The 13,634-nt window shown below is 37.4% G+C and overlaps 1 protein-coding gene across 1 annotated transcript in view; it reads left to right on the top strand.

Moving 5' to 3' along the window:
* Nucleotides 1-13,634, top strand: part of LOC128046260 (phosphatidylcholine translocator ABCB4-like) — a 78,888-nt gene that overhangs the window by 59,604 nt on the left and 5,650 nt on the right. Inside the window, 7 exon segments of the mRNA XM_052638383.1 lie at nucleotides 597-768; nucleotides 2,747-2,795; nucleotides 2,798-2,859; nucleotides 4,817-4,927; nucleotides 5,146-5,271; nucleotides 9,849-10,052; nucleotides 10,407-10,577. Coding sequence (XP_052494343.1) covers nucleotides 597-768; nucleotides 2,747-2,795; nucleotides 2,798-2,859; nucleotides 4,817-4,927; nucleotides 5,146-5,271; nucleotides 9,849-10,052; nucleotides 10,407-10,577 — 895 coding nt within the window.

Below are 13,634 nucleotides of genomic sequence, written 5' to 3'. Positions count from 1 at the left end.
TGGGTTAGGAAGCTCCCCTGGAGGAGGAAATGGAAACCCACTCCAGGATTCTTGCCTGGAGAGTCCCATGGACAGAGGAGCCTGGTGGGCTGCAGTCCATGAGATCGAAAAGAGTCAGACACTACCGAGTGACTAACACTCTCACTTTCACCCAGTGGGACAGCAGAGAAGACAAATTAGCCTGTCTTGAGAATATAACTGCTTTAAGAGTCCCAAATAGTGTTTGCAGTTTACATTTTGGTGTCACTCCTGGTGGGCTTGGTTTCTCTTCTTCCTCCTTAACCTTGGCTTGTGATGCTGGCCATGAAGGTTGATAGTGAGGTTCACTCAGGGTTGGCAGTTCAGTCCTGGATCAGCTATGGGAACATTGCTGGGACTGGTGGGGACCGAGGGAGATGGGTCCAGGCCAGTAGAGAAAAGGCTCAGCTGGGCTCTGGTCCAGGCTGACCCTGCATTGGTTCAATTCCTGGGAAGCTGGGTGTCTCCACGGGTTTCTTGGTTGATGGTTCTTGTCCCTTAAACCTCTAGCTGTCCAGGAGGGGAATATAGCTAAGATTATGGATTCTTATCATATTTCCCCCTTCATTTTCTGGTAGGTGTCAGAAACATCTAGAAAATGCCAAAAAGATTGGAATTTAAAAAGCTATTTCAGCGAACATTTCTATGGGCATTGTCTTCCTGCTAATATATGCATCATATGCACTGACCTTCTGGTATGGATCCGCTCTAGTTATAGCGAAAGAATACGCTATTGGAAATGCAATTACAGTAAGTTGTTTTCCTAATATTTGTTACAAATCTGAAAATATTGTTTATCTATCTACCTCTTCTTTCATTTTCCTCCTTTTTGAAGGATGAACCATGGTTCTAACCTTTTTACTTGTGGCATATCTTTGCTCAGTCCTGTGGGCAGAGCTGGCCTTCTAGAATACACAGAGCATAACATGTGGTTAGACCAACTGAGAAACATATGGAGCATATAAAGAAAGCTGGAAAGAATTTATGAATGAACAAATATCAATTGGCATAGTATGTCTCTCATAGTATGAGAGAATATTAAATTTGTATCATATTGGCTATCCAAATACAAGATGAAAAGTGATTTTAGTTTTTTTTCTTTTATAAAATGAAAATAAGTTCATTTATTGATTAGAAAAATTATACATACTAGTTATACAAAAGATTAGAGTACTTTTAAAAATTAGAAATTACTTAGAATTACTTATGATCTAAAAATCCGTATACACTTAATGATAACTTTTGGTATTTTCTGTATATGGGTTTGTTTCTCTTGAAACCTAAATTGCATTATGCAAATCTTTTTGTAAATTTTTTTATAAACTAGCAACATATTGTGACCTTCTTTCCATGTCAGTGATGGTCACGACAACATGTAACCATTCAACTAGCCATGTTTTAAAACCTGCACTTCCCTGTCTTTCTAAAGAGAGGACATGGAACACAGTTTGACCCCTTGATGATGACTTAGGAGCATTATGGAAATTTATCATTTCAGAATGTTCTCTAGAGTGGTACCTTCAGACCCCCATTGAAGTGTGGAGGGCTGTTTGGCTGGATGAGGTTTCATCACTGCTGAGTCTGTTTTTTCTCATGTTGGTCCCCTCTCCTTGTCAGCTTGGAAGCACTCCACCTCTCTTTACTTCCTCATTTGCTAAATTTTACAAAGCAGGGAGCCCTGACTCTGGCATTCATCCTCTCTGGCCTGGTCTCCCCATTTGTTGGGTGTAGACAGTGACTGCTCCCAAACAGGGGAGCAGAGTGACTCGCATGATGCAGGGAGCCCAGTGATGCCCTCTTCATGAAGCCCGAGAACTCGAGTGTGTTAACTTTCTAGCATTGCTTCTGGTAGGGACATTTTTTTGCTCTCTTGCTGGTCTTTCTCTGTATTGCAGATAGTAGATAGATATTTGAGTTCTGGTATGTTAAGTGTTATTGTTATTTGTCATCTTCTGAGAAAAGCCAAACTATAAGTAGATGTTTCACCAAGCCTAGAGAGAAAGGAGTCATTTCTCTTCATTTAGGTTTTTCTGAGTTAATGTATGCTAATAACCTGGATTCCTGAAACTACAGTCTTGACTTTTCTGTATCAATTTGTTTACCTAGTGAAAAAAAAAAATATGAAGGGAAATGTGTTAAGTCTGTGTGCTGTAGTACAGGCTAATTGTGTAGAGGAATTATTAATCAATGCACACAGATGTGATGTATAATGCATGAACCGTTACTCTTTAATGTTAAAAATCTTATCAAAATGTATATATATATATATATATATATATATATATAACATGGCACTTTTAAGGAAAGTTATATGGGGCCAAAATCTACCTTGTTTCATCTTGAACATTCTGTGTAATTCCATGCATAGTTAGAGAAAATAATTTAGTACTGAATAATACTGACAGAAAATATTTTCCTCTGGTGGCAATGGCTTCAGAATCAAGGCAACAGGTTTGAAAAATCTTTGTCATTTTGTCTAAGCCCAGGAGAAGAACAACCAATAGTTTGACAAGATAGATGAAAAAAATATTTTTGAGGTTGAAGAAACCCATTTGTGCAACAAAATTCTGTAGTTACCTTATAAATTTTGCTCTTGTGCTGAAAAAAGTTTTCAAGGGATAGACCTAATCTTGACGCTTTGGGTAGCCTGTGTTCCAAACACATTGTTTGAGATGGCAGTGGACACTGGAATGGGACATGTAACTTTTCCTTGTGTTCTTTTGCTCAGGTCTTTTTCTCAGTCCTGATCGGAGCCTTCAGCATTGGACAGGCTGCACCTGTATAGACGCTTTTGCCAATGCAAGAGGAGCAGCATATGCAATCTTTGCTATTATTGATAATGTGAGTCATTTATTATTTTTAATGCTGAAAATTTTTTGAGGCCTGGATAATTAAATCTAGCTTTATGTTAAATGTCCTGTAAAAATTAAGTGACGTGAAAAACCTCTGCTTATTAATGAATAAAACCAAATGCCTCTTTTGAATATTTGTGAAAGTTTGAAAAAAAATATCTGTTTTTCAAGGTTAATTATTTGCATTATATTCTGAGTCTGAGAACTCACAGGATCCCAAGATCAGTAATCAAAACCAGCTCTAAATGATGAGGAATCTTTTTTTGGTTAAGTCTAGACTTGACTATTTGTAACATTCACACTGGTTCCAAATTAAAGAATCAATACAAAATAATAAATGAATAGAAATGGGATTCCAAGTGAGGAATAAATGAGGTTAGGAGTGCTTATTACTCTGCCTGCCTCAAGTTAGGGTTTAATAAATTTAAGTTTTGAGTTAGCCAATTGGGGAATAAAAGGCAGAATGTGCTAAGAACTTTTATAAAGGAGAACAAGTTTGTTTTTTTTTTAAAGAATTCTCTCTCCAATAAACTTTATTTTAAAGAAAAAATATTTCTGAATGCTTATCTAATCAAATAGCACTGATCTCACTTAGGAAAGTGCATCTGAACTAGTGTGTTATTATTAGAGTTCAAAGCAAAGATGTTTGTCTTCCTAGTTTTTCTCCTTTTCTCTTTCATTTTGTAGCCAGACTGAGAATATTATGCTTTGTAGACAAGATGAGTGGATGGAAAAATGATTGGTGGGACCAAAATTGATAGTATGTTTTGCTGTGGATTGCCCTCTCCCTCAAAAAAAAAAAAAATCACTGTATATATAATATAATTTTGAATCAATTGTATTGCATAAGTTATCCTGACTGAAGTGAAATAAAGAAAATCATTTTGACACATTAAAGGTGGTCTCTGTATTTACACAGAGAAAATGCTAACTAGCTAACTGAAATGTAATTGTGAGTCCAAGCAATTCCTGTTTCAGTAATCTAAATCATGAGAAAATTGTTCAGCTTCTGCATATATTGAAAATTTACATCATTCCAAACTAAGTTGTCCCTGACCAATTTTTCAATCTTCTCAGTCCAGTCCATCACACTTATTGTTTAAGAATAAGCTAATTTTCACTAAATGCTGAAATACCTGATCTATCAGTTCAGTTCAGTTCAGTCGCTCAGTCGTGTCTGACTCTTTGCAACCCCATGAATCACAGCACGCCAGGCCTCCCTGTCCATCACCAACTCCCGGAATTCACTCAAATTCACGTCCATCAAGTCGGTGATGCCATCCATCCGTCTCATCCTCTGTCGTCCCCTTCTCCTCCTGCCCCCAATCCCTCCCAGCATCAGAGTCTTTTCCAATGAGTCAACTCTTCACATGAGGTGGCCAAAGTACTGGAGTTTCATCTTCAACATCCAGGACTGATGAACACCCAGGACTGATCTCCTTTAGAATGGGCTGGTTGGATCTCCTTGCAGTCCAAGGGACCCTCAAGAGTCTTCTCCAACACCACAGTTCAAAAGCATCAATTCCTCGGTGCTCAGCTTTCTTCACAGTCCAACTCTCACATCCATACATGGCTACTAGAAAAACCTGGATGTATCAATTATAGTATATTTTGTAAATACAGTTGTAGGAATGTACATTTAGAAAATTTATGAGGATATGCCAGAAACTTAAAGTGAAATATCATATGAAATGAAAAGAATATGTCCCTTATGTACGTTTTAAGAAAAACCTATTTTCAGAGAAGGAATACTTCCTTAAACACATAAATACATGCATACATACACACACACGCATACATACACACACACACATATACAGTCTTCAACTTGGGTTCTGACTCACATGAAGGGAATTATGCTTTTCTGGGTCCTGTTTTTGTAATTGCTGAAGCATATTCCTTAGAAATGCTATGATGGAATAGCCATTGAATTTTATTTTGTTTAGGATCCTAAAATTGACAGTTTTTCAGAGAGAGGACACAAACCAGACAACATCAAAGGGAATTTGGAGTTCAAAGATGTTCATTTCTCTTACCCTGCTCAGCCTGATGTCCAGGTATTATAAGTTGTATTTATAGGGATTCCTAATTTGATTGATTGTTTAATCATCTTCAGGAATCCACAGTCTCTATTATTTTGATATGTATGTGCCTTTTCCTTTGGGGGTTATAGTCCCTTATTTAATACTATTTTTCCAACTTTAAAATTGAGTCAGATTACTTCTCTTTCAGGCTTTTGATGTGAAGTGTACTCTTTTTCTCTCTTCCCTTAAAGATCTTGAAGGGCCTCAACCTGAAGGTAGAGAGCGGGCAGACGGTGGCCCTGGTTGGGAACAGCGGCTGTGGGAAGAGCACAGTAGTCCAGCTGGTGCAGAGGCTGTATGACCCTGATGTGGGGAGGGTAAGTGGGAAGAACCCCCGCTCTTCACAATGGGAAGCTGGGTATCAAATAGCCCTTAGAAATGTTTTTTTTTTGGTAACATATTTGCATGTGAATCCAATTTTGTTAAAAAAAAAAAAGGCTCTGGAATTGCAGTGCATCTGCATAAGACCTTCAAACCCTTGGGATATTTTGGCAAAAGTAGTCAAGATGATAAAACTCAAAGAAGCTAGACAATGCTCTCCTCTGTTCCAACTAAGCTTTTCATAATCCACTATGTCACTGGAAAATAGTCATCCAAACCACTGAGAGGATTATTTTCAATGACTTACTGAGTTTGGTTAAAAATGTTCCACATTAGTAATTGTCAATAAGCTTGTGTTCAGGGTCACAAGGAATCTTAGGGCAGTAATTTAATTCATCAAAGACAGTTGAGTTTTCTTCAGTGTTGGAATATCTGAAGGGGAAAGTGGAACAGTCTCCATGAAACTGGGGATATGAGAAACAGTAACGGCCTAGGGTATAGTTTTTTGATCTTTTAAAATTTTTATTATAAATTGAAACTTACAGAAAAGTTGCAGGTAAGGAACTCACATATATGCTTCACCCAGATTTATTAATTGTTTTTATTTTGACCTACTTGCCTTATTATCATCTCTTTCTTACTGTATGTTTGTGTGTATGTATGAAACACAACACAAACATACATACCAGTTTTTTTCTGAACCTTTGAGAGTAAGTTAAAGATATTATGGCCCCCTGACCCTTACATACATTAGAATATAATTACTTTTTTTTTTTAATGTTATTGGATTATAGGTTGTTTTACAATGTTGTGTTCGTTTCAGGCATATAGCAAAGCAGAATGTATTTTCTGAGAAGACAGTATTCTCTTACTTAATCACAAAACAATTATCAAATTCAGTAAATTTGACATTAATACCATAGGGGCCCACAGTCAATATTCAAATTTCCTCAGTTTGAACGTTGAGTTTACCTGACATTGAAATGTATTATAATTATGAAAACAGAAGTTTACAAGTTATAGAGGAAAACATAAAAACACAAAAAGGCATTAATATAGGAAAGAGGTTCTAGGATACATGAATTATTTACTTTCTTTAATAAAATTAACAAAATTTCTTTGAAAAATCTGATACACCAAGTAGGAACATGGGCCCCTTCTCATTTCCTAAAGCAAACTCTAGGTTGGTTGAAGTATTAACAGTTTTCTTTATTTTTAAAAAAGAACCTAGTAAATACTTACATTGAGGGTAAGCATTTGAAAACATTTTAAAAATTACTATTGGAGTAATACATTTTTAAAAGAAAATACATGTCAGCAGGAAAAAAGTCTTCAGAAATTCTGTAACTCAGAGATATTCACTGTTCATATTGTGATTTAACAGTTTTCTTACTGCTGAAATAATGGAAAAAATGCCCAGTGGTACAGTTGATTGCTTCAATTTCCCCTTAAACCTCTCTCCAATAAAAATCAGTAAAGCTATAGTTTAAGAAAGAAATAAATTGCAATGAAAAATTTATGATATATGGTAAAACTATTATATTACTATTTTATAAATTAATATGAATCTGTCAGAGGCTATGAACATGCATATCTTTTGAGAATAAGTGTAGATTTGTAAAAAAGAGTCAAGAAATGCTCAATTTCACTTATATATGAATTAAATATAAGCTACAACATACACTTTTTAATTAGAAAAGACAGATTAATATGATAAAAGCCAGTAAATTACAGTGAAGCAAATGCATATTTATATATTCCTGCTGCCACCATAAATTATTAAAAATCTTTTTAGAGAGTTTGTTCAACCTTTATTCAGCAAATAATAAATACCCAACATTTGCCAGTCATTGTATGAATTAAGCAATTATTATTGGAGAAGAAAAAATAAAACATTCTCTTCAGTCTGGTAATTCTGTCCTTCTACTATGATTGTCCTTCAGCGTGCTTTGCACGAAGCCAAATACTCAGCAGGTGGGAAATGCTGAAGTACATTATGGTATTGATATATTATGTAGAGTAAAACATCATAATGCCATCAAAGTGATATGTAGACTAGGTAGGTAAAGGACAGTTAATTCAGATTTAATAACGGTAAGCAAATATCATCAGTTCAGTTCAGTCGCTCAGTCGTGTCCGACTCTTTGGGACCCCATGAATCGCAGCACGACAGTCCTCCCTGTCCATCACCGACTCCCAGAGTTCACTCAGACTCACGTCCATCAAGTCAGTGATGCCATCCAACCATCTCATCCTCTGTCGTCCCCTTCTCCTCCTGCCCCCAATCCTTCCCAGCATCAGAGTCTTTTCCAATGAGTCAACTCTTCACATGAGGTGGCCAAAGTACTAGAGTTTCAGCTTTAGCATCATTCCTTCCAAAGAAATCCCAGGGTTGATCTCCTTCAGAATGGACTAGTTGGATCTCCTTGCAGTTCAAGGGACTCTCAAGAGTCTTTTCCAACACCACAGTTCAAAATCATCAATTCTTCGGCACTCAGCTTTCCACTCAGTCCAACTTTCACACCCATACATGACCACTGGAAAAACCATAGCCTTGATGAGATGGACCTGTGTTGGCAAAGTAATGTCTCTGCTTTTAAATAAGCTATTTAGGTTTGTCATAACTTTCCTTCCAAGGAGTAAGCGTCTTTTAATTTCATGGCTGCAATCACCATCTGCAGTGATTTTGGAGCCCCCCAGAATAAAGTCTGACACTGTTTCCACTGTTTCCCCATCTATTTCCCCTGAAGTGATGGAACCAGATGCCATGATCTTCGTTTTCTGAATGTTGAGCTTTAAGCCAACTTTTTCACTCTCCTCTTTCACTTTCATCATGAGGCTTTTGAGTTCCTCTTCACTTTCTGCCATAAGGGTGGTGTCATCTGCATATCTGAGGTTATTGATATTTCTCCCGGCAATCTTGATTCCAGCTTGTGCTTCTTCCAGCTCAGTGTTTCTTATGATGTACTCTGCACCTAAGTTAAATAAGCAGGGTGACAATATACAGCCTTGATGTACTCCTTTTCCTATTTGGAACCAATCTGTTGTTCCATGTCCAGTTCTAACGGTTGCTTCCTGACCTGCATACAGATTTCTCAAGAGGCAGGTCAGGTGGTCTGGTATTCCCATCTCTTTCAGAATTTTCCAGTTTCTTGTGATCCAAACAGTCAAAGGCTTTGGCATAGTCAATAAAGCAGAAATAGATGTTTTTCTGGAACTCTCTTGCTTTTTCCATGATCCAGCGGATGTTGGCAATTTGATCTCTGGTTCCTCTGCCTTTTCTAAAACCAGCTTGAACATCTGGAAGTTCACAGTTCATGTATTGCTGAAGCCTGGCTTGGAGAATTTTGATCATTCCTTTACTAGCGTGTGAGATGAGTGCAACTGTGCGATAGTTTGAGCATTCTTTGGCATTGCCTTTCTTTGGGATTGGAATGAAAACTGACCTTTTCCAGTCCTGTGGCCACTGCTGAGTTTTCCAAATTTGCTGGCATATTGAGTTCAACACTTTCACAGCATCCTCTTTTAGGATTTGAAATAGCTCAACTGGTATTCCATCACCTCTACTAGCTTTGTTCGTAATGATGCTTTCTAAGGCCCACTTAACTTCACATTCCAGGATGGCTGGCTCTAGGTGAGTGATCATACCATCGTGATTATCTTGGTCGTGAAGATCTTTTTTGAACAGTTCTTCTGTGTATTCTTGCCACCTCTTCTTAATATCTTCTGCTCCTATTAGGTCGGAGAATATTCCATCCATGAAAAACAGTATACATAAGATAATAAAATCAAAAGAGAGAATAGACTTTATTTTTAGCCTTGCACATTGGTCATTATTTCCAATTCTGATTTCTAACCACTGAATTAAGTTAAATATTAGCTAAGGTTTTTTTTTTTGTCTTGTCAGCAAACATTTTATTGAGCTATATTCTAAAAATAATATGTAAAGTTCTGATAAAGATTATTTAAAAGATGGTTTTACCAATGTTGGAAACATCCCAATTAAAATAATAGATTCCAATGTATAAATTGAATGGTAATAATTTAAATAAAAGATTAAAGCATTCAAATTTAAGATCTTTGTAAACACAGCAAGCAGAAATAGCTGATAATCCCATTAAAGTGTCTTTTAAAAGAACAAAGATATAAATTACTGCTGCTGACTTTTAATATTATGTGAGTGCTAATGAAGAAACTTTATTAGCAGGAATTCCCTGGCCGTCCAGTGGTTTAGGACTCAGCACTTTGACTGCAGTGGGCCTGGATTTGATTCCCTGATTGAGAACCAGGATCCCTCAAGCCAAGTGGCATGGCCAAAAACAGGAAAAGAAAAAATTTTATTAGCACCATTTTATTTACATGTTGTGGTAAAATAATAAATAGCTCACTCAGTTTGTGTGGACCCATTGCGTTTATTGTTATTTTTTTTTAATTGGTGGATAATTCCCTTACAATGGTGTCTTGGTGTCTGCTGTACAACGTGAATCACATATTAGCTAAGGATTTTTTGGTAACAAATATTTTCAACGTCAGATGGTTTAAAATATTTAATGGAAGTATCTTGTTTCTTCAGATTATCATCGATGGGCAGGATATTAGGACATTTAATGCAAAGTATCTGAGGGAAATAATTGGAGTGGTGAGTCAGGAGCCAGTGCTCTTTGCTACCACCATTGCTGAAAATATCCGTTACGGCCGTGGAAATGTCACCATGGATGAAATAAAGCAAGCTGTGAAGGAAGCCAACGCCTATGAGTTTATCATGAGATTACCACAGGTAAAGCCTCTGTTAATTTAAGTGCCCTTGAACTTCACTTCATGCCACCGAGTTCTTTCTTCAAAGCTTAAATAAGCTAATAATGTTTGAGGTTCCAGGTTGTCCAACTTTGCTAGGTAAGTCCCTTGAATTATCCATTTGGAGGGTCAAGGAGTGTAGCTTGATACAATGACTCATAGGAAATTTTCTAGAGTTTGTGTTAGTAGTTTTTTAGAATGTGATATGATTTATTATGATTTGTGACTCATTACACTAGTCAAAATGAAGCGCCCTGTTGTCTTCCATGAATTCCTAGACTCCATAGCTTTTTCTATTTGAAATATTTCAAGAGCTCTACCACGCTTTCTGTTGTAGAGGTTTGACACCCTGGTTGGAGAGAGAGGGGTTCAGCTGAGCGGTGGACAGAAGCAGAGAATCGCCATCGCCTGGGCCCTGGTTCGCAACCCCAAGATCCTCCTGCTGGACGAGGCCACCTCAGCGCTGGACACGGAGAGTGAAGCCGAGGTTCAGGCGGCCCTGGATAAGGTCAGTGGATCCTCAACGCCTGAAGAGCCAGCCCCTTGAAACTTTATTGAAATTCTTACCAATGTTTTGTGGGCCTAGGCTGAAAAACATGAATATGAGAGCAGATGCAGCTCTCCCGTGGGGCTTTTTTTTTAACGTTGTATTTCATTTGAAGTATAGTTGGTTAACAATGTCTTGTGATAGGTTCAGGTGCGCCGCAGAGTGGCTCAGCATTTACGTATCCATGGATCCATTCTCCCCCAAACTCGCCTCCCATCCAGGCTGCCACATAACACTGAGCAGAGTTCCCTGTGCTATACAGTAGGTTGGTTATCCATTTTAAATACAGCAGTGTGTACAGGTCAACGCCATGGGACATTCTTGATTTCTCCTTTCTGTCAGGGCACATTGCAGAGAGACGTGGGCAGCCCATTTACTGGCTTGCTTTGTTGGACCAAGGCGCAGTTATCCCCCAGTCCAGACCTGTGGAGTGAACTGCTTAGCTTTGGGGGTTTTGTTTGTTTACATATAGGTTAGGACTTTGATCAAAAGTTCTTGTGGTAAAATGTACAAAGAAAATTCTGATTACTTACCCAGTGGTCCATCTGAAAAGCAGTTCAAAATACTTGCCTTATTTTGTAGCAGTACATCATCTTTATCTGTTCATAAAAGTGAATGGGTGCTTCTCTGGAAATAAAGTTCAATTTGTGTGTGTTTCTTTAAGCATATAAATAAGGAACATATTTCAAGGCTGCTGAACTCATGGGCCTGGCTCAGTGTTTCTAAATCTCTCACTATCGTCTTTACTAAGCTGAAGCTTCACAGGATGAACCTTATCTTGGGACACTTTCAAGGTTAGTGCTGATGTCATCTGTCATAACAACACAGTATAAAAACTAGAGTCAGATGACACTATGTAAATAGATTTCAAACACATAAATATCATAAACATTTTTGACTTCAGAAAGTTTTGTCATGAAATGTGCAAGTTACTTAACAGTCTATCCAAATTGCCTCTTGAAATTTTTTTTGAATAGACCTACTTTATTTTTCAGTTTTTATTGAAATATAGTTGGTTTACAATGTGGCATTAGTTTCAGGTGTACAGCAAAATGATTCAGTCATACACATATATGTGTATGTATATATATTATATATATATAATATATATATATATGTCCTCTTGAAATTATACAGATGAGCTGTATGAACCTTATTTTCTCAGGAAAATGTATACTTGAATCCTAAGTAAACACAACTGCCTTGTGTGCTATAAACTGTAGTTAATTCAGGCTTTGTGGTTTATCGTATTAACATTTTGGCTTATTTTATATAATGTAATTTAATAATTGAGAGAATATGATAATTATTCCTCATAAATTTTTGTACTGAATTACATTGCTTTCTTGAAAGTGAAGTCGCTCAGTTGTGTCTGACTCTTTGCAACCCCATGGACTGTGGACTACCAGGCTTCTCTGTCCATGGGATTTTCCAGGCAAGAATACTGGAGTGGGTTGCCATTTCCTTCTCCAGGAGATCTTCCTGACCCAAGGATTGAACCCAGGTCTCCCGCATTTTATGCAGACGCTTTACCGTCTGAGCTACCAGGGAAGTCATATATTAAGTCTCAATGAACCAAAATATAATACATAAGGGATTTATATTTGGTTGGTTAATTAGAGGTGACTTAAATCAGGAAATCATAAAAACAAATACATGCATTCATTAAACAATTGATTTAAAACATGTCAATATAGATTTTTTTTAGCATAAAGTTACATATGATAAGGGATATTTATGAGAAAAAACTCCTAGTCAGCCCTAGGACCCAGGTCCCAAAACTTTCTAGGATGTGTACATTCAGGATAGTAGCCCTTGCTGTGCTAAACAAACAGAATTACTGACAAGTTTTTCATGATGTGAATTCTGTCAACAAAAGTTGTATCCTTGCAAGTTTTAATTCATATTTGGATACATTCTTCTTCTTCTAAGTCGCTTCAGTCGTGTCTGACTCTGTGTGACCCCATAGATGGCAGCCCACCAGGCTCCTCCGTCCCTGGGATTCTCAAGGCAAGAACACTGAAGTGGGTTGCTATTTCCTTCTCCAATGCATGAAAGTGAAAAGTGAAAGTGAAGTTGCTCAGTCATGTCCAACTCTTAGCGACCCCATGGACTGCAGCCTACCGGGCTCCTCCGTCCATGGGATTTTCCAGGCAAGTGCTACAGTGGGGTGCTTCTTTCAATTTGTGTTGGCAGACACAGAAGCTATAAGGCCTCTTGAAGTCTATGCTTTGGACATTGAACAAGCATTCATTCCTTCACATCTTTTGCTTAAAACTAGTCAAATGGCCTGCCTAAATTTGAGGAGGTGGAAAAATACAGTCCATCTCTGAATGGGAATAGCCGCAAAGTGCTTGTGGCCATTTGTTATCTACATGGTTGCTACAGATGGTTTATAATCTACTGAATAGACTCCATACATTGCAAGATAACTGATATGTTTTTCAGACAATAAACTTTAAGAGGGAAGTCGTTCATTATTGCACTCTCCCCCAGTGATACTGGTCAGTCAGTCGGCTGGTCCACCTGGTTAAAAACAACTGTCTTTTAACAATGAAAGTTGAGTTTTGTAATTCTCTGTCCTTTGAGGAGCATAAGGATGTAACACTATTACTGTTTCTCCTCTCTGATTACCTAGCCTGGAAGCATAATATTTCCCTTTTGTAGCCCCTTTCTACGTTTATCACTGTCTCTTGTCTGGCACCATGTTATTGTACTTAGCTATTTATTTATATGCTTTCTCTATCTCTCTCCTAAGAGGCAGAACTAATAAATGGCTCATGTTTACTCTATAACACCCACTCCAGTGCCTGCACATAGTAAAGCCTGAATAAATTTTTACTGAATTGATTACCATGGCCTAGCTCATTGAATAATACAGTTCTACATTAGAAACAAATAATTAATGACCATATCCACTTTTGGCTGAATAGATAGCAACTGTTCTTCAAAATAAATAATAGGTTTTCAGTATAAAATTTTAAAGAAGAATAGAACAGCAGACTTGATATTTTGATT

The sequence above is a fragment of the Budorcas taxicolor genome, chromosome 4 (genome assembly GCF_023091745.1).
Source record: "Budorcas taxicolor isolate Tak-1 chromosome 4, Takin1.1, whole genome shotgun sequence".
Taxonomy (NCBI): domain Eukaryota; kingdom Metazoa; phylum Chordata; class Mammalia; order Artiodactyla; family Bovidae; genus Budorcas; species Budorcas taxicolor.
Note: the sequence above shows the minus strand (reverse complement) of the source record. Positions and strands in the feature narration are given on the sequence as shown.